This window comes from Hemiscyllium ocellatum, chromosome 2 (genome assembly GCF_020745735.1).
Source record: "Hemiscyllium ocellatum isolate sHemOce1 chromosome 2, sHemOce1.pat.X.cur, whole genome shotgun sequence".
NCBI lineage: Eukaryota > Metazoa > Chordata > Chondrichthyes > Orectolobiformes > Hemiscylliidae > Hemiscyllium > Hemiscyllium ocellatum.
In genome coordinates this window covers 80,697,322-80,717,421 of record NC_083402.1, presented here as the reverse complement: position 1 = coordinate 80,717,421, position 20,100 = coordinate 80,697,322, and the positions used below count along the sequence as shown (strand labels likewise).

The following is a 20,100-nucleotide window of genomic DNA, read 5'->3' as shown; positions in this document are numbered from 1 at the left end:
AAGAACAAACCAATATAAATACCGGAAGAAACGTCAAAGCAGCGCTTCACACGAGGCTCCAACAGCACTGATGATGTTCCCTAGCCAGGGAACGAAATGTTTGCAGCAAAAACTTCCAGCTCGGCGAGCAGAACCACAACAGACCATTAACCTATATGGAAGTAGGACATCTGTATATCCATATCATTATGGATATGACTTGATTTCCAGAAGCTATTTCTTACAGCTAAGATAGTAGTGCACCCCTGCCTTTCAACAAGTCCCTGGCCAAGATACTCCTGTCCATAGTGTTCATAGCTGATCTAGTGAACTTTAGGTATCTATATGTTAGAGATTTGCCTGGGTGCAGCTGAACCTAAATGTTCATACATTCATAGAATTGCATCCCTATAGTGTGGAAACAGGTCATTTGGCCTAACAAGTCCACATGGACCCTTCAGCGAGTTACCCAACCAGACCCATTCCTTTACCCCATTACTCTACACGTTCTTTGACTAATACACCTAACCTACACATCACTGTGCACTATGGGCAATTTAGCATGGCCAATTCACCTAACCTGCACACCTTTGGACTGTGGGAGGAAATCGGCATGCCTGGAGTAAACCCATGCAGACACAGGGACAACGTGCAAACTCCACACAGAGAGTTGCCCGAGGCTGGATTTGAACTTGGGTGCCTGGTGCTGTGAGGCAGCAGTGCTTACCACTGAGCCCACCATTATCATAATTATTGTCTTAAGAGTTTGTTGAAAGCATGGATGAAATACTTTCACAGCTCTTCATGTTATAAAAGTGGAAAATAACTTCAGCTTTTTTGTATCAACAGACACATGGGATTGTGTAGCAACATGTTTCTTCATTGACACAGCACATAATGTTGTTGATTACATTGAAACAATATGGAAGATCCTGAAACATGGTGGGATATGGATAAATCTTGGTGAGTAAACTGATCAATATTGCAACTATATCTAAGAGCATATCTATCTCTACAATTTAAACTTTTATAAATAGAGTATATATTTATATGTATATATGTGTATCTCTTAAGATATAAGCATCAAATATTTTAGCATTTGAATCAGTCTCAGGAATTAATAAAGCCAGATTCGCACATAATTAGCTGTATGACAATGTTTCCGTTTTTAAACCTCAAGTGTATAAATTGATGTTGCCAAATCAATGGACATATATTTGAGGAAAAACCTTTTTGTATTTCAGTTCTGTTTCCTTCAGAAATAATGATCACAACTGCCTTGATTCCTTAAGGTATAGCCATAACAATGTAAAATGTGAACATGATGGTATCTGCTTTTGTAAATGTACTACAGCAATATTAAATGTAACAAAAGCACTAGTAGTATTTTAAATTATGTTCCTCTGATGCTTTTCCACCTATTTCCTTATATAGACAACACAAATACTTCGTGCAAAGTGCAAAACCTGATAAAGAAAGCACCTTGAAGACTCTTTGTAGGTGACCATTATTCTGCAGATTGTGTTTTATTTTACCTTTAATTTTATATATAAACTAAGCAGATGAGTGAAGTGACAAAAACCTAGCTATATATGATCAGGGTGAATGCTCGTTAATTAAGTTATTAATGTTTGAGTGGCAGAATATTGGTAGACACTGAACCTTGACCTCAAAAAAAGTGGATGATATGACAATGGAGCAGCTTTTGGCTGTGACGGAGTTTAGATATTTTCATCAGAGTATTGTTGAAGTAAATTTTAAACAGAATAGGTTTTGACTCAAAGAATGTTATGGAAATTTTCAAGATCGGTAAAATTCAAAACTAAAAAAAAATGCATTATGTGTTTAATTGTAAAGATTTAAAATATTTTAAAAGAAAGTTGTTTTTGTTTTGTGCTTTTTGAACGTTTATATTTTGTTCTCAAACTGTTAGTTGGGAACTAAATATTTTGAAATTAACATTGTATGCTGCTAGTTGTATATTAAGTATATGCTAATTGATCAGTCTAAAAAACATTACTTTTCAGTGAATTGTAAATTGAGGATGTGACTTGACTGTCAGACTTGCTTTTCTGTCGGCTGAATTTATCATGAAATCTACCACATTTATTAAATTACCCGAGGGAAAATTTCATGTACTTTTTCTTTTACACTGCCTACTCCATCAGAAATGTTACACTATTCAAAATTGAATAATTGGTTTGCATAAATATTTTCACAGCCTCTGTGGCAGAGATCACTTTGTTCCATGGATTACTTGAATACCTCTATCCCGACTTATTCTTACATTATCTTTTCTTCACCAGTTTTTTTTTTAAGTCATGAATGCAACTTTGCTCTGAATCTGAGTGTGTTCCACATTTTCTCTATGCAAAGGGAGAAATTTCCTTCCAATTCTCGTTAATTTTGCTGTGTTCGATTTGGTAATCTGATTTAAAGGTAAATGACCAATTATCATTTGAATTATCATTGTATTTGAGCATTTTAAAGACCTGGAAAATGTCTCCTTTTCTTCATCTTTACTCCAGTGAATCCAGATGAATTCTGTGACGCTGTTCATAGCTTGGAGGCTTGAATGTCTTTGAATAGTGTTGGACTGGGGTGGACAAAGTTAAAAATCACACAACACCAGGTTATAGTCCAGAAGGTTTATTTTGAAGTATAAGCTTTCGAAGTGCTGCTCCTTCATCAGGGAACTCGTGTGGCAGGATTGTAGGACATAGAATTTATAGTAACAGATCAAAGTGTCATACACTGATGCGATATATTTGACATACCTAGATTGCTATTAAGTCTTTAATCACTTTGAATGAGTTGCGGGTTTTGATTCATTAATATGTAAATCCCAGAATTTCTTTTAAGTCACCTTTCTGAGGTAACTTAAGGTTTTATAAACGAAGTGCGACATCTCAGCTCAGACGATGCATTAAAGATGCGGATTAGAGTCCGTCTGTATTCTCACCACTCTGATTCGAGGTTGGAAAACAAATAGACTCTAACCTCGAACCTTTCTTTCAGACATTCTTACAGGATTTTCAGATGATATTAACATCATCATTTTTGACTTGTATTCAAATATTTTTGATACATTGCACTTGATAGCTGTTTCAGGAACAGTGTTGTCTTATTGTTTACTTAGAGTATGTAGTAAGTTATACACTGCAAATGGGCAAGCATGTATGTAAGCTGAATGTTTCCTTCTGTGAGGAAAAGATCATTCAAGTTGACTTGAAGTGTATTAACGTACTACTTACAATTCCTCTTTGTATTGTAGCAATGTTAGCTTTTGCAATTAGACATTGAATTCTTACATTCTTATTTTAACTAAATTTACCATTCCACAAAATAGTCAATGTTGCAGAATTTAAGAGAATGAAGCTATTATAGTCTGCAGCTGTGAAAAGAAAATAATTTTAAAATAGCACACAAGAAACAGTAACAAAAAAAATCAAAAAAATCAGCTTTCTATATTTGTTTATTTCTTATTGCAATTACAAGTTTTGTTACATATTCTATTGAGAAAGAAAACCTGCATGTGAAGGATCATTATCTATGGCAATTAAGGAAATGAAGAATGGTAATAAATTTGAAAGAAAATGTTGGAAAAAGTTAATCAGCAAAGAATGACTTTTAAAAAGCATAGGAAAAATATTGAATACCTGGAAAAATTAATAAGGAAAACAAAAATACAGTAAATCATTCTGCAACTATATAGAAAGGAAAAGAGAAGCTCAAGTATATGTTGATCCCATGGAGGATGAGATTGGGGAATTGGTAATGAGGATAACGAAATGGCAGTGAACAAGCATTTTTATCTATCTTTGTAATCGATTACACAAATAGAGTCATACAGATGTACAGCATGGAAACAGACCCTTTGGTCCAACCTGTCCATGCCGATATCCCAACCCAATCTAATCCCACCAGCCAGCACCCAGCCCATATCCCTCCAAACCCTTCCTATTCATATACCCATCCAAATGCCTTTTAAATGTTGCAATTGTAGCAGCCTCCACCACTTCCTCTGGCAGCTCATTCCATACATGTCTCACCCTCTGCATGAAAACGTTGCCTCTTAGGTTTCCTTTATATCTTTCCCCTCTCACCCTAAACCTATGCCCTTAAGTTCTGGACTCCCCGACCCAAGGGAAAAGACTTTGTCTGTTTATCCTATCCATGCCCCTAATGATTTTGTAAACCACTATAAGGTCACCCCTCAACCTCCGATGCTCCAGGGAAAACAGCCCCAGCCTGTTCAGCCTCTCCACACAGCTCAAATCCTCCAACCCTGGCAACATCCTTGTAAATCTTTTCTGAACCCTTTCAAGTTTTACAACAGCTTTCCAATAGGAAGGAAACAAGAATTGCATGCAATATTCCAACAGTGGCCTAACCAATGTCCTGTACAGCCGCAACATGACTTCCCAACTCCTGTACTCAATACTCTGAGCAATAAAGGAAAGCATACCAAATGCCGCCTTCACTATCCTATCTACCTGCGACTCCACTTTCAAGGAGCAATGAATCTGTACTCCAAAGTGTCTTTGTTCAGCAACACTCCCTAGGACCTGACCATTAAGTGTATACCTCCTGCTAAGATTTGCTTTCCCAAAGTGCAGCACCTCGCATTTATCTGAATCAAATTCCACCTGCCACTTCTCAGCCCATTGGCCCATCTGGTCAAGATCCCATTGTAATCTGAGGTAACCTTCTTTGCTGTCCATTACACCTCCAATTTTGGTGTCACCTGCAAACTTACAAACTATACCTCTTTTGCTCACACTCAAATCATTTATGTAAATGACAAAAAGTAGAGGACCCAGCACCAATCCTTGTGGCACTCCACTGGTCACAGGCCTCCAGTCTGAAAAACAGCCCTCCACCACCACCCTCTGTCTTCTACCTTTGAGCCAGTTCTGTATCCAAATGGCTAGTTCTCCCTGTATTCTATGAAATCTAACCTTGCTAACCAGTTTCTCATGGGGATCCTTGTAGAACGCCTTACTGAAGTCCATATAGATCACATCTATCACTCTGCCCTCATCAATCCTCTTTGTTACTTCTTCAAAAGACTGAATCAAGTTTGTGAGACATGATTTCCCACGCACAAAGCCATGTTGACTATCTGTAATCAGTCCTTGCCTTTCCAAATATATGTACATCCTGTCCCTCCAGATTCCCTCCAACAACTTGCCCACCACCGACGTCCAGCTCACTGGTCTGTAATTCCCTGGCTTGTCCATACCACCCTTCTAATCATGGCACCACTTTTGCCAACCTCCAGTCTTTCGGCACCTCACCTGTGACTATTGATGATACAAATATCTCAGTAAGAGGCCCAGCAATCACTTCTCTAGCTTCCCACAGATTTCTAGGGTACACCTGATCAGCTCCTGGGGAGTTACCCACTTTGATGCGTTTCGAGACATTCAGCACTTCCTCCTCTGTAATATGGACATTTAGCAAAAATGTCACCATCTATTTCCCTACATTCTATATCTTCTATATGCTTTTCCACAGTAAACACTGATGCAAAATACATACATTTCAAGAATTGTAGAAAATTGAGGCAAAAGGGATGAAGGAACATAAAACAATCTCTAGGCAAAGACTACTGGGATATTTAATAATACTAAAGGTTGGCAACTCCTCTAGTCCTGACAGTCTTAAAAGAAGTGACTGCACAAATTATACCCGCTTTGACTGTAATCTCCCAACATTCCCTAGATTCTGGAATGAGCCCAACAGAGTGGAATGCCCTAAATATGACATCTCTTGTCAAGAATGACTTTGGTAAAGGAACCAAATATTGTAGCCATATCCTCTGACAATACAAAGGCAGGTTGAAAAGCAAGTTGAGGAGGATACAAAGCGCCTTAAACGGGAGATAGATCACTTGAGTGAGTGGATAAAAAATTGGCAGATGATGTGCAATTTTTCAAATGTGAGGCTGTCTATTTTGGCAGGAAGATGAGTAAAGCAGAAAATTGATTTCTTAGAGGGCATCAGTAGAGTTTTGCAGTACAGAGGAATCCTGAATGTTTCATGTGTGAGCCTCTCAAAGTTAGCAACCAGGAAATATAGAAGGCTAATTGAATGTAGGCATTGCAAGGGCTGGAGATGAAAATAGGAAAGGCTTGCTAGGACATTGGTTCGGTCAGATCATAGAATCCTACAGTGTGGAAGTAGGCCATTCAACACATTGTGTCCACACTGACCCTCTGAAGAGCATCCATCCAGATCTAACCCCTAATTGAAGTAGTCTGCATATCCCTGACTTCTAAGGCAATTTAGCATGGCCAGTCCTCCTAACCTACACATCTTTGGACTGTGGCAGTAAACCAGAACACCTGGGGGAAACCCACGCAGACGTTGAGAGAGTTTGCAAACTCAGTAAGTCACCCAAAGGTGGAATTGAACCTGGGTTCCTGGTGCTGTGAGGCAGCATTACTAACCATTGAACCACCTACCTCACCCCACCCCACCCCATCCCATCCCACTTACTGCATATAGATATACTTGTTTTGGAAGTCATTTAGAGAAGGTTCATTGAGTTTATTCTTGTAACAAAGGAATTATTCAAGGAACTTGACAAGGAAGGGGTTGATTGTTTTCCCTTCCAGGGAAATCTAGAACTACGCGATATGATTTAAAAAATTTTTCTTCCTCCAGTACTTTTGATCATGACTTTGATTTTCTTAAGTTTTTGGTAAAGAGAGATTCATAATTGCATCAAATTCATGGGTTTGGAGACATCAAAGAATTAATTTTGAGTCCCACTTGCTCTCGTGGTTTACAAGTGTCACCTTTGGCTGATCTCAACCCAAAGCCACCATTTTGCCATCATTTATACAACATTGCACTTATAGTTTTTCTTGCTGTTCACCAAATTTACTTCACAGTACTGAGTTTGTTCTAACTGATCAAAACATGCTAGATTTTGTATAACATTTTAATAAACAGGTTTTAGGTTGTCCTCAAAGAGAGTTCCTAAGCATGTAAATGTGTCTTTGTTTCAAATCATAAATTTTGATCTTTGATGTTCAGGGTGAAATTTCTCTTAATCCTCACCTTTTGATTCTGCTCTGCCTTTTTAATTGTTTGTCCATTGAATGGAAACATTTCAAATACTTTCATTACCTCGTTACCTTCTTGTCCTACCATCTTAAAGAACTTGTGGGTATGTATTCCAAGGTGCCTCACTCCTTCTACTCCTCTCAATATTGTTGCACTTATTGTGTATTTTCTTGGTCTGTTCTCACTCCCCAATGTTTTATGCCACAATTCTCAAGATGGAATTCCATTTGTCACTTTTCCACACATTCAAATCATTGATGTATTTCAGGAGTCAACAGCTGTCCTTTTCACTGTCAATACCACAGCTGATTTTTATGCCATCTGCATGTTTCCTCATCATGCCTTTCACATTTAAGTCCAAATCATTAATATATACAACAAATAGCAAGGGGTCAACGCTGAACCCTATGGGATACCATTGGAAAATGTTTCCATTTGCAAAGACATCTATTGACCATTATCATTTGTTTCCTGTTGCTGACCCAATGTTGGATCCAACTCCTCACATTCTCCTCAATCCCCCTAGCTTTTACTTTCCTGACCAGTCTCCTGTGGGTTGTCAAATGCATTACAAAAAAATCCGACTAAATTACATCCACTCTCTCATCATTATTTTAAAAAAAATTAAGTTAGTAAATCACAACTTTCCCTCAAATCCATGCTGACTACCCCGATTGATAAGATCCTTACAAAATGCCAGTTTTTCCTGTGTTTCAGAATTGATTGTGATAATTTAATTACAAATACAAATGCATAGTCAATGCCAATATTAAGGAAAAAGTCTTGAGTTTTAGCCAGAGAATTGGAACAAGTTATTGTTTCTAACATGGTATACAAGTTGATCAGTGCCAGTGGCTATGCTAGTTTGATATGGCTTTATCTCAGAATCTAACAGATTCAGCCTTGGTTAGTACTTGGATGTGAGAGCATCTGGGAATGCCAGGTGCAGTAGCCTAGGGGGCTCTAATGGTGAATTGGTTGTGTCCCTACCTTTAAGTCAGCAGCCTCTGGTTCTGCTGCAGAGGTGTAAAACAGCATCTCTGAACAGATTGATTTAAATTTTTTTTTACCAGTTGATCAGACCTTTCTCAAATACTGAAAAATCAGTTTTCATACCCACCTTTAAATCTTTTTCTGACCTCTTCATTAATTCACAACCTCCTTAATGATATTGCATAGTTTTCAGTTGACACTAATTTGTTCATACTCAGTTCTTTGAGATAGAGATCTATTTTAGTGATTGCCTTGAGGTGGAAGATTGTCTATTGTTTTCTTCCCTCCTTGCTTGATTCTCATTCCGTAACTTTCCACCCAAGAGGCTGTAGTCTTTCTCAAACAAATCCTTAAGTAAGGCTTCAAAGTCTTTTTGTTAATTAATGAATAAGGAGAATTTTTCTTCCTGACACATGTCTATGAACTCTGTTATTTGTGAGTTATTAACCTAGCCTTAGAGTTGCTTTTTAATTTATCATAAAATGGGATCATAGTTTCTTTGTAAGGGTAAAAGCTAAATCATTACCAGGATTATATTGGTACACTTTTAGTGAATTTAACCCTTAGATTATACCAAGATGTTTTATTTTGCATACATACCACTAAACATGTTTGCCTTTTCCTAATTTGTATGCTTAATTGGTCCAGCTCCTTTCAAGTTATATAAAACTGTAAAACTGGTTATCTGGTCGTATGTATGTCATATGATGACCATAGTATATGCTGCAAATTTAAGATATCTTGCTGCATAGACTAATGCCATGGACACTTGGGCTCATATCCAATTGTGGTAATTGATGAAATTTGAATTTAATTAATTAAATCTGGAAATTGAAAAGAGAGTCTCAACAATGGTGCCAAGTCACTAACTGTCGCAAAACCTATCTGGTTCACTCAGGTCCTTGAAGAGAAAATCTGAAATTCTTACTCAGATTTGCATTGATTCCACATGAACATGATTCTTTTTTAACTGCATTTTGAAAACCGTTGTGTTCAAGGGTAATTAGTGATGGACAACAGATGCTGGTTTTGCTAGTAGCACCCAATCCCATCAATGGAAAAAAAGGATTTGCCCTGGAAGTAATGTGTCAGTAATGTTTAGTTGTCATAACATTTGCCAGATTATTGGAAACTATATTTGAAAGCCAAATCATATCACATTTTGTTTCCAAACTGTATAGTGTTCAAACTATATAGTTTTATAACAACCTTATATTGTAAGGTTTTGTTTTTTTCAAATATGATTTAATCCTTGAAGAAAACTGTAATTTGCCAACCCCAACAAGTTTTAAAACTCTGTTACGAATGCAGATAATAGTTAGAACAAGAAGAAAAAGGCAATACTAAAATTATTTCTAGACTAGAAACTTTATTTTAGTTGGAATAATCCAATGAGAATCCAAACACCTAATATATTCAATTTTATATATGTAAGAAGATGGTTGACAGGAAAACACCAGTTGGTCCATTGAATTTGCTGCAAGTGGTTGTGATTGCTTCTAACAGTGTGGTTCACAATGCCACCAGTAACTTGTTCAACCACACTGTCAACATGTGAGGGTTACGATTGACCAGAAGTTGAACTGAACTGGCCATATAAGTAGCACGACTGTGAGAGCAGAGAAGAGACCAGGAAAACTGCAATGAAAAACTCACCTCCTGACTCATATCCTTTAAGGAAGGAAATTGCCATCCATCCCTGGCCTCGCCTACAAGTGATTCCAGACCCACAACAATGTGGCTGGCTCTTAGTTACTATTTGGATAATTAAGGATGGGCAATACGATGCCAACATCACATGGATGAATTTAAAAACAAAACTCCCCAAAGCCTGTCCACCATTACAAGCCTAAAATCAGGAGTGATGGTATAACCTGCATTTGCTTGGATATGTACAGCTTCAACAACACTTAAGAAACTTGACACCATCTAAGACAAAGCAACCTACTTAATTGGAACCACATTTTCAAATATTAGCTTCTTTGTCCACTGATACAGAGTAGCAGTAGTGTGTACCATCTACTACAGAAATTCACAAGGCTTCTTATACAGCAGTTTTCAAACCAACAACAACTACCATCTAGACAAACAAGGGCAGCTGATACATGAAACGCCACATTCTGCCAGATCCCATCCAAGCCACTCACTATCCTGACTTGAATGTGTGTTGCCATTTCTTCAGTGTCGCTGGGTCAAAATCTGAAATTCCCTCCCTCACAGCTCTGTAGGCATAATACAGAAAATGGACTGCAACAATTCAAAAAGGTAGCTCACTGCCACTTTCTTGAGGCCACTAGGGCAAGTCAGTAAAAGTGACCCAGCCAGAAAATGCTCATATTTTTTGAATATGATATAAAACTCTACGTTCCTGGAAAAGGGCAATTCTCTGACCTGTAACCTCTTTGTACCCTTGTACAATTTATGCAAATGACCCCTAGTTTATTCAAGCATATCTAATTGAAATAATCCATTATGTATACAGTCCATTCCTCTTATTAATTTTAACATCCCTACCAGATCACTCCCAAGATCTCTGCATTTCTAAAGTACAACATCAGAGATACAAAAATCGACGAGGATGAACTTATGGTCTCATTTAGCATTACAATGCTGTTCACTTCTATCAGTATAACACTGGCAAATGAAACACTGGCCGAATTTCTAGACAAACGGACAACACAGACCACCAATGAAGCTAGCAGAAAAGATAATTGTGCTGAAATTAATGGACCTATGCCTTACCCCACACTTTGTCTTTAATGACCAAGTGTATGGACAAATTAGTAGAATGCCCGGAGGCTCACCCATCTCAGGACTCATTGCCAAAGCAGTAACGCAGAGACTAGAAAGCACAGCCATCTCCCACATTCAGCCCAAACTATAGATCAGATACATGGATGATACCTTCATTATCATTAAACAGACCAAGTTCGAAAGCACGTACCACCTTATTAATAGCATATTCACCAGGATCCGGTTCACCAGAGAAGAGAAAAACAACCAACTCCTCTTCTGAAATGTGCTGGTAGGTCGAACGACCAACAATGAATTCCTTACCAAAGTATCTAGCAAGGCTACACACAGACCAGATTCTCAACTACAACAGTAACCATCCCAACGTTCACAAACAGAGCTGTGTCAAGACTCTGTTTAAATGAGCTATAACACACTGCAACACTGCAGAGCTCAGCAAAAAGGAGGAGGAACACCTGTGCAAAGTCTTTTCTAATAATGGGTACCTTAACAGTTTCATCCGCTGATGTCTAGCAAACAAACAACACCAAGAAAATACTGTGCGCCCCAATACTCTGACCACCCTACCCTATATTAAAAACATTTCAGAACTGACTACTAGACTCCAAGACAAAAGACCCTATTCACACAACATTCAGGGTGAATGTGACATAGAAAATACCATGCAGCAACTGTGAGAAACATTACAAAGGACAAATGGGCAGGAGACCCACCACCAGAATACATAAGCATCAGCTTGCAACAAAGTGACATGACCAGCTGTCCCTCAAGTCAACATGTTGTTAATGAAGGACACCAATTCAACTGGGACACTGTTCCAAAACTGAGACACTGTTCCAATACTGGGACACGCAAAACAAAGACAAGCTCAGGGATTCCTAGAGACCTGGTATTCATCTACTGGTTCGAAACAAATATGTTGAAATAGACCCCATCTGCAGACTACCACTGCACAAAACCGGAAATAAAACCACCCGCCTTGACAGACAGAACTGTATAAATTCTGAGCAGATCATAACAAAAGCACTTCATCCAGAGACTACACAGCACTGAAGTTGACCCCCAGTCAGGAGGCGAAACATTTGCTAAGAATCAACCAGCCTCGGTAAACCAAATAACAACTTCAAAACACACTATTGCAAGTTTAGATGGAGGCCGATTAAAGAATTTGAGATGGCCACTTTTAAGCTAGCAGCTTCCAATAGAAAGATCTAATGAGGAACAAAAGGCCATTGGGAGGAGTCAAGGAGGAGTGAGAATTCTGCAGATGAGACAAAATGTATTCTTTGAGAGGAGAAGGCTCCTTCCCAGAGGTGAAGGCAACAGGAGAACTGCTCAGCATTCTGTTGATTTTGAGAATTGGGTAATTAAGGTGGTTTAAGCCAAGTATTATTCTATTAACCCTCTTCTTGACCATTTCCAAAGCGTGGAAATTCTACCATGTGAGAGGATGCTGTATTCTAAATGGAGCTTCACCAAACCTAATGACAACATTCTATTTTGATTGATATTAAATCTTGGAAATAAACCTAGTGCTATATTTACTTTGACTGTTATTTCATAGTATCTTATGTGAACCTTTCACAGAATTAAACATCTCTTTCAGTAAACTGTGTTTGTCTTTCCTGTAAGTAGTGCATAGTTGTGCATGTGGTTAGATCCAATGGCAGTACTACATTTATAGAAGGTAGATACCATTTATATTGATTATGTACAATTTCCCTATTGTTTCATGATCCACTTAAAGCGGTTTTCTCTCATTACTTACATGGACCTTTATATCATCTGCAAACTTGGACACCATTGTACTAATATCAACATTCAGATCATTCTTGAGAATAGTAAATGGCAACATCATGCAGGGAACCTTGTATTGTATTTTAATAAATCTGCATTTAAATTGAGCACTGTAAAATACATGCATCAATTAGTGATTTATAATCAAGGACATGAAGCCATATGGGGCCATACCAAAGTTTGAATCTTTTTTCCAGTTTACACAATACAGACAGAAAGTGTTATTTCATTGTGTGAATAATTCTACCAAGTTCTCAAGTCTTACATTGTCCCTCAGGTCTTATAATATTAGCTTTTAGACATACAGGACCTTTTAAAATTCAGGAATGGAACTCCAAAGTCAGTGTTGTATCAGATGTTCATTCTGAAATTTAGCGATTTGAAAAAGTCAGAATTGTTTGAAGGTTTGCCTCGCATTTTTAATTCTTAAACTTCGGGGACTGAATGGTGTTTGCAAATTACACAGTTACAGAAGACAAATGCATGATTAAATCTAGGACAACCAGCAGAATCTATTTGTAAGAAGAGGATTGTGTGCAGTCTGGGTGTTTTTTTAATGTTAAGAAGGTGTAGAGGCGTACTGTACCTTTAAGGGAGTTAAAAGAGTTAGCAAGCGCACAGAATACAATGTAATATTTGGTCCAGCAGCTAGCAGTACTTGGGTTGCTCTGAGAAACAACAAAATAATTCAAATTCGGCCAATCAGTTTAAATTATATCCCAAGATACTAAAGTCACATCGTTTGAATTTGGTATTTTGCCAATATTAAAACCAATGAAACGATTCCATGCTTTGAGATACCAGAAGGGGAAGTATTGAACAGTTGGAGAACTGCCAAAAGACTAACAGATGTAGACTGCTAGTAAGAACACTCTGAGAGGTACCTGTCTGGAGAAGGGGTTTGCACAGGAAAAAAGATCAACACCGACCTGAAGAGCAAATCTGCAGAGGAAGATACCAAGAGAAGATTCGACAGATGGCTGGTTTTGAAATTTGAATTTTTCAGTCAATCTTAATCAGGAGTTGGGGGGGTGGGGGGTGGTGGAATTGGACCGGTATTGTAGACGGGAAGGTAAAAGATAGGTTTAGATAAATGAGTTGTAATTAGTTGTTGGTTAATTATTCTCTGTTAGACTTGAAAAATTTAAGTTTTTAATTTTTACTTTAAATAGTGACTTTTGGGATAGTTCTTTGCCTTTTGAATTTTAACAGATTACAGCATGCGTTAAATCATTTGTGTTGCAAGTTTAAATTGGAGGGCGGGGGCGCTTTACCCCGTGTTGTGACAGTTAAATTTTATGATAAATAAAACACCTTAAATTTCGTGAGTGGGAAAGAGGGTGGTAATTTCACAGCTTGCATTTTCTATTGTAAATCTGTATACCATACAGAAAATAGTATGTGGAAAGCACTAATATAGCATTTATTTCACATAACTCAGTGTAACAATAACTGTTTTTAGCAGAAATCTTTATAAACATCTGCGTTTTTCACTGTTTTTCAATTTTTACTTTATTTGTATGCTCCATATGTTGGAAATGTATGACTGGCCACACATTCTAAATCTTTTGAGACATCTTTCAGGTCTTCTAAGCTCTCGGGTCAAAAATATATAATTGATGAGATCTCAGATTTTCTGACATCCGCTCTGAGTCCATCATGTCCTTTTTTTTTGACGTTCCTCCTGCAGCTGACTACTCCAGCCAGGTTGCCCAAAAATACACTGTCCCTCCAAAATGCAGTGTCATCACGGAGACAAAATGACATCGATATTGAAGCTTTATTGTGTGCACCAAGTTTAAAATTCAAACTAAATTAGTTCTGGATCATCTTTTTCAATGTCTGCGCATTATAGACGCAACAAACAAAACATTCTAATTGTTTTGCATTCCTAAATATATTTCAGTTATGAGAAAGAACTTATGAATCTTGAAAAGCAACTTCAGAACATGTTTGAAGGCTGTGCAGCATTTTTTATGTCTCTTGACAATGCAATATGCCTATTTCACTTGTATTAAACTTACTAGATAATAACAGCAGTAATTTGTTTTGGGGTAAATCTGTGTTATTTGGGGACTCAAACAACAATTTTGATTGTGTTGTTAAAGAAATAATTTACTATTTGTTCCAGATAATTCCCAGCATACAATAAGTAAAGTAATGGGATAAAATTAAAAAATATTTTTCCAAAATTCATAACAAAATCATGATTGTTCTATATGATTTAATGCCCAGTTCAGGTAGGACCCCTTTATTAACCACTTGAGGCACAATTCCTTTCCGTGTATGTGGCTCTCTGAGTAGTTTTATTCATTTGTAATCTGATAAATTAAATGGTTTGACGGTTCCAACTAACCTAGGCTATTTTTTCCTAGGTCCTTTGTTGTATCATTTTGAGAATATGGCAAATGAAAAATCAATAGAACTGAGCTACGAAGACATCAGGCACTGCATACTTCAGTTTGGGTTCAAAATCGAGGTAAGGTCTTGAACATTATAAGAAGTGGAAAAGATCATTAATATGGAACAAGCATAACCCCTACTAATGATCAATCCACATACTCAGTTTCTCACTATTTAATTTATTCTTTTTAAGGTGTCCTCCACATGCAATAGTGGAGAACTGTGGCAAAGCATATTCTTGGCTCAACTACGAACATTTATTATAATATAGAAATTCATTGCTATGCATTTGAGTTTCCTGCTGCTTGAACACTGTTGTGCTTTTCCAACACCACACACTCGACTCTGATCTCCAGCATCTGCAGTCTTCGCTTTGTCCTACACATTTGCGTTGCCACATTCAATGACACCTGAAGCAATGTCACTTCTTTAGTTTCCCTCGCGAAAAGGTTTGGGGGCCACTTAGCTCAACTGATTTGATAATTAGTATGTGGTTCGGAAATACCCAAAAACAAAGGTTTGATTGTGATTTCAGCTGATGGAGATCTGAGATCTACCTTTTGGCCCTGGCCGAGGGTGTATGGAAAAAGCCAGTCACTATTGATTAAAAATTGCTAAGAAAAATGGCTCAGGTTGAAATGTCAGCAGACACTGAACTAAGAATCTGTTTTTAAGCAGAGCTCTCATAGAATGGATGCAATAAGGTTGTAATCTTTGTAGTTGAATTGGAGCAAAGCCACTCTCGGGATGTTTGCTACATTGTGTTGTCACATAGACTTTCACAGTTAACTTGTATATTGTTTGTAATCCAATGTTGAGTTCCCAGTACTAAATCTGTAGGCAAAAGTTATTAGAAATTATGCTACCCAATATGTATTAATTAGATTAACTGGCAAATCTGTCACTCATGAGCTTGGCCACATGATTGAGTGCAATATCCTCAGATATGCCCAAAGAAAACAGTCAAAGTCCATGAAGTCTGTTGTATTGGCACCCTTTTGAATTTAATGGACATTTATTTAAATTCAAGAGTTTCTGGTAACTTGTTAGATGTCTTTGCAATATCAGTGAGTCTTAAAAGGACTTTGAAGAAATCGGTCATTGAAATAATTCGGCATAAAAGTTGCTAATTAAAAATTACATCACAGACTTCAAATTTCACATTACCTGTCCAGCATGATCATGCCTGTAGCCAGAGGCCAAAATAAAAGGTCAGAATTTCTTTCATTGCTTTCTTTTGAGCCATTTCAGAAGAACATTCCTGATTTGGTTGTCAACTTCACAGCCCCATCTACTCCCAATAATCTTTCCCTCACTACCAAGAATCTCTCCAGCTACGCTATAAAAAAGTTGAAAGACTCTGCTTCTGAGAAAGTTCCAAAAACTCATGACTTCCTGGGATTTTTTTTTTCCCTTCATCTCTGAATTAAATAAACGACCCCCATTTTCAAATAGTGATTCATAGTTACAGGTTCTCCCTTTCCACACCTAAACTGACAGGGGTTTGTATGCCCTTGGGGGGCTTGTATGCCTCATTCAAGTCTGCTTTTCTTCCATCTTTTAGTACCCTGGAATTCACTGTATTTGGCCAAACATCCTTGTATTTCATCTTTTATAATATTCATCCTTATGCTTAGGCATATAGGGAAATTTTATGAAGAGATTAGCACTATAGGCATGCATGATTTCTGTACTAACCTTGATATTCCCTGCATCTCATCTTATGACTCAATCTCTTTTTTTTTAACTCCAGTAATGTATTGGTAGAGGAAAACAAAATAAAATTTGACAAAAAAATGGATAAAAGAGGAAGCTAAAATACTGAGGAGTAGTTATAACAAACACAAAATATACAGTCAGAAATAGTAAGCAAAATATTGGGATAAATTAATATATATTAAAAAAATTAATGGCCACAAACAGCACACAACAGAACACATTAACTTGTGTAAATAATTGGCTTACAACCTTTAGAAAAATAATCTATGAAAAGATGCATATAAGGTCATAGGAAAAGAATGCAAAATTTAGCTTTACTGCAGAAAAAGTAGATGGTAAATTCTCTGTTTTCTTTCCTTTTTTTTACATGTTTTTGCACTCCACCTTGAGAGATTTTTTATAACACTACATTCAAAAATAATTAAGATCTGTGATTAAAATCAATCTGCTCTTTTCTCTTGTAGGTGGAAAAGAACTCTGTTCCATCAACATACACAGAAAATGACCAATCTATGTTAAAGTATCTTTATGATTGTGTCTTTTTTGTAGCCAGAAAACCTTTACATTCGCCATCTCTTAATGGTTTTCCACCAGTAAACAGTTGAGAAAGGGAATGTTGACTTTTCCTGTGATAACAAGACTGCAGAATATAAAACCGAGAAAGAAGAAGAGTTAAGTTAGAGGTCTGGACAATCTGAATGATTCCAGAGACCGTCGTACTCTAATTGTGCCTTTTTCTTTTTAAATCGACTTCAGGAATTCCAAACTATCTCAGCAGTTTCATTTTGGGCGTCTAGAAATGTGCAATGAAATAAAGAGTTATCCATATAATCAGCAAAAGGAGCAAAGTTAGAGAAGAACGAAAAGAAAATCTAATGTCTAACGTTAATTTGCTAACTGTTGCTGTTAGCAAGGTGTCCTTTGTATGCACAGTATTCCAGACTGTTTTATTTAGATATGAATGAACATGCAGTAACTAACTTCCCACTGTCTATCAAGCCAATTCGTTTCCTCCATTCCATAATTTTCAGAATATTTAATGAGGTTCCCTCTTCCCCATAGCCCACATGCTAACACAGGCACACTTACTCCACCTTGGCAAAGTGGATAACTTTCTTGAACCATCTCTACATCTTAACATCTTTGATGTTGGAATATTAATGAACGGTTGCAGTTCTCAGTGGGCTTTGAGTTGAATGTGTGAAATTCTTTTAGCTAGGTACCTTTGCAGTTACAACAGATGATACTTTTTCCACTTGAAGTATGAATGGTGTAAAAGGGGAAGTGACTGCATTTTGAATTAGGTCGTAGGAATTCATTTTTTGCTGTGATTTGACTAAAAACAACTTTGTCACTCTGTCATTGTACAATGTTGACAATGTGGCATTTGAATTGATGACTGACTCAATGTTAGCATTCTTTCATGCTCCTTGGCTTTGTGCTTACTGTGATTTAAAACTCATTAGCTGCCATTATTCTAATGGAAACAACTTGTCGGTTTGCCTATAATTTACATGTTCAATGTTGTTTCCTGTATAGAATCATTTTTAAAAGTCCATTGATAATGAAATGAATGATGTACGTATCCAGTTTGTCTTTGTTTGAAAAATGACTTGGTCTTTTTAACATCTGGCTTTGCATCGTGCCAAAACAAACACCAAGTATTCGTACATACGTTGTTCTTTCATTGATTCAGTCGCATTTATGTACATTGATTGTACTTGGCAATGTTTGACAGAAAAGGCTTTGTATGAGGCCATGCCAATCATGCAATTTGATTGCAAGCACCTGACTATCATAATGGTGCATAGAATGAACTCATCCTCACCAGATCTTATTGATAGAAACACAGGCTGGAGGGTATTTCGAACCCATAAAGATATTTTAGGATTAGGTTAATAGCTCAAGCTTTTCACCTTAATGCTGTCATGAAACTCATTGCTGTCTATGTGTTATCCAACTCCTAAGTATCAAATCTCAATTTGACGTTACAGGTGGTATTTCACAGACATGTAACAGTAAAACAAATGTGCCATTTTAAACTACTTTGTTCATATGTTGCAGTACAGTTTTAAAAAGTCCCACATGATGACAGGTGATAACAGGATATTCTTGTTGATACTATATTATGAATAAGAGTAGATATCATCACTACTGTGTATGTTCTGCTGACTCAGGGAATTCCAAGTTGAGTACAGTTTAAGAGAAATTGTTGGTGATTGGGCACTTCATGTATAGTGTACAGGAATTTTCCCAATAATTTTAACAAAAAGGTCTTGCACCCGTAATTACCATGCCTGTAATACAAGGCTTTTTATATTGTCAAATGCATTTCAAGTGGCATTGGTTTACTATATTTGGCCCTTAAGAATGTTGACTGAAATAAGACAAAACTGAACTTCCAAGAAAATGTCAACTTAAAGATTTCCACAAGATTATCCTGATGTTCTATTACTTCACCAGAAACTTACTTGGATCCATCGAGACAATTTATTATAAATTCAACCGTATATCTGAAAACACACTGAAAACAAAAGTCTTAAGATTAAAGAGAAAACAAGTACAGATGTAATCTATTGATGTGGAATGTTTGCAGTAGTTATAACTGCATTTTTATTGATAGGTGCAAGTCTTTGACGTTTGCTATTTTAATCAGGGATCCTGAAGATTAACAATTCTGAAGTGAAAAAGCATTAGTTATTTTTTGATGTTCAATTACATCAACATACCTTTTAATTAACCAAAGTTTTTCTAAATATTCTGGGAGGTTTTTTGGTCATTTATTTGTGGGAAGTGATCCTAAATTTGGATATAAAACTTTTAATCATTACCTTTTGTTTCATTACACTAGAAAAATGTACAAACCATATTGGAGATTTATTTTATACTCAGCATGCATTGTGCTTAGTGAAAAGTGATAAATGTTTAACAAGATTTGATATTAGAACGATCAGATAAAAGAAAAATAATGCGGCTATTGGCAATCTGAAATACAAATTGCTGGAGAGACCCATCAGGTCTGGCAGTATCAGTGGAGGGAAAAGCAGAGTTAATACTTTAAGTCAAATATAACTTCAGAATGAAGAGTCATGCTGAATTCAAAATTTAATTTTGTTTCTCTCTTCACTTGCTGCCAGACTTGCTGAGTTTCTCCAGCATTTTCTGTTCTACTATCAGAACAGTAGTTGTGGACCCATACATCAGTGACTGATTATAAAAGGTATTTATTCAGATTTACTTTGCCTTCCCTCCTGTAATTATTGTGTCTTGCTGTAAAGATTTATTCCTGTTCTAGGAGGTCTGAGCTCAAGCATTGGGCTTCCATGCTGTAGATTGTTTCCCTCAGTTTTTTGCTGCAATCTAAACAGCTAAACCTGA

General features: G+C 36.9%; 1 protein-coding gene across 2 annotated transcripts in view; it reads left to right on the top strand.

Moving 5' to 3' along the window:
• Nucleotides 1-18,251, top strand: part of carnmt1 (carnosine N-methyltransferase 1) — a 42,298-nt gene extending 24,047 nt beyond the window's left edge. The window contains exons 6-8 of one of the 2 annotated variants that reach the window (XM_060845044.1): nucleotides 829-942; nucleotides 14,976-15,079; nucleotides 17,187-18,251. In XM_060845044.1, the coding sequence (XP_060701027.1) occupies nucleotides 829-942; nucleotides 14,976-15,079; nucleotides 17,187-17,327 (359 nt within the window). In that variant the 3' untranslated portion in view covers nucleotides 17,328-18,251. Of the gene's footprint in view, nucleotides 1-828; nucleotides 943-1,413; nucleotides 1,476-14,975; nucleotides 15,080-17,186 lie in introns of those variants that run through there. The other variant, XM_060845053.1, reaches the window with a different exon arrangement.
• The last annotated feature ends 1,849 nt before the right edge of the window (nucleotides 18,252-20,100 follow it).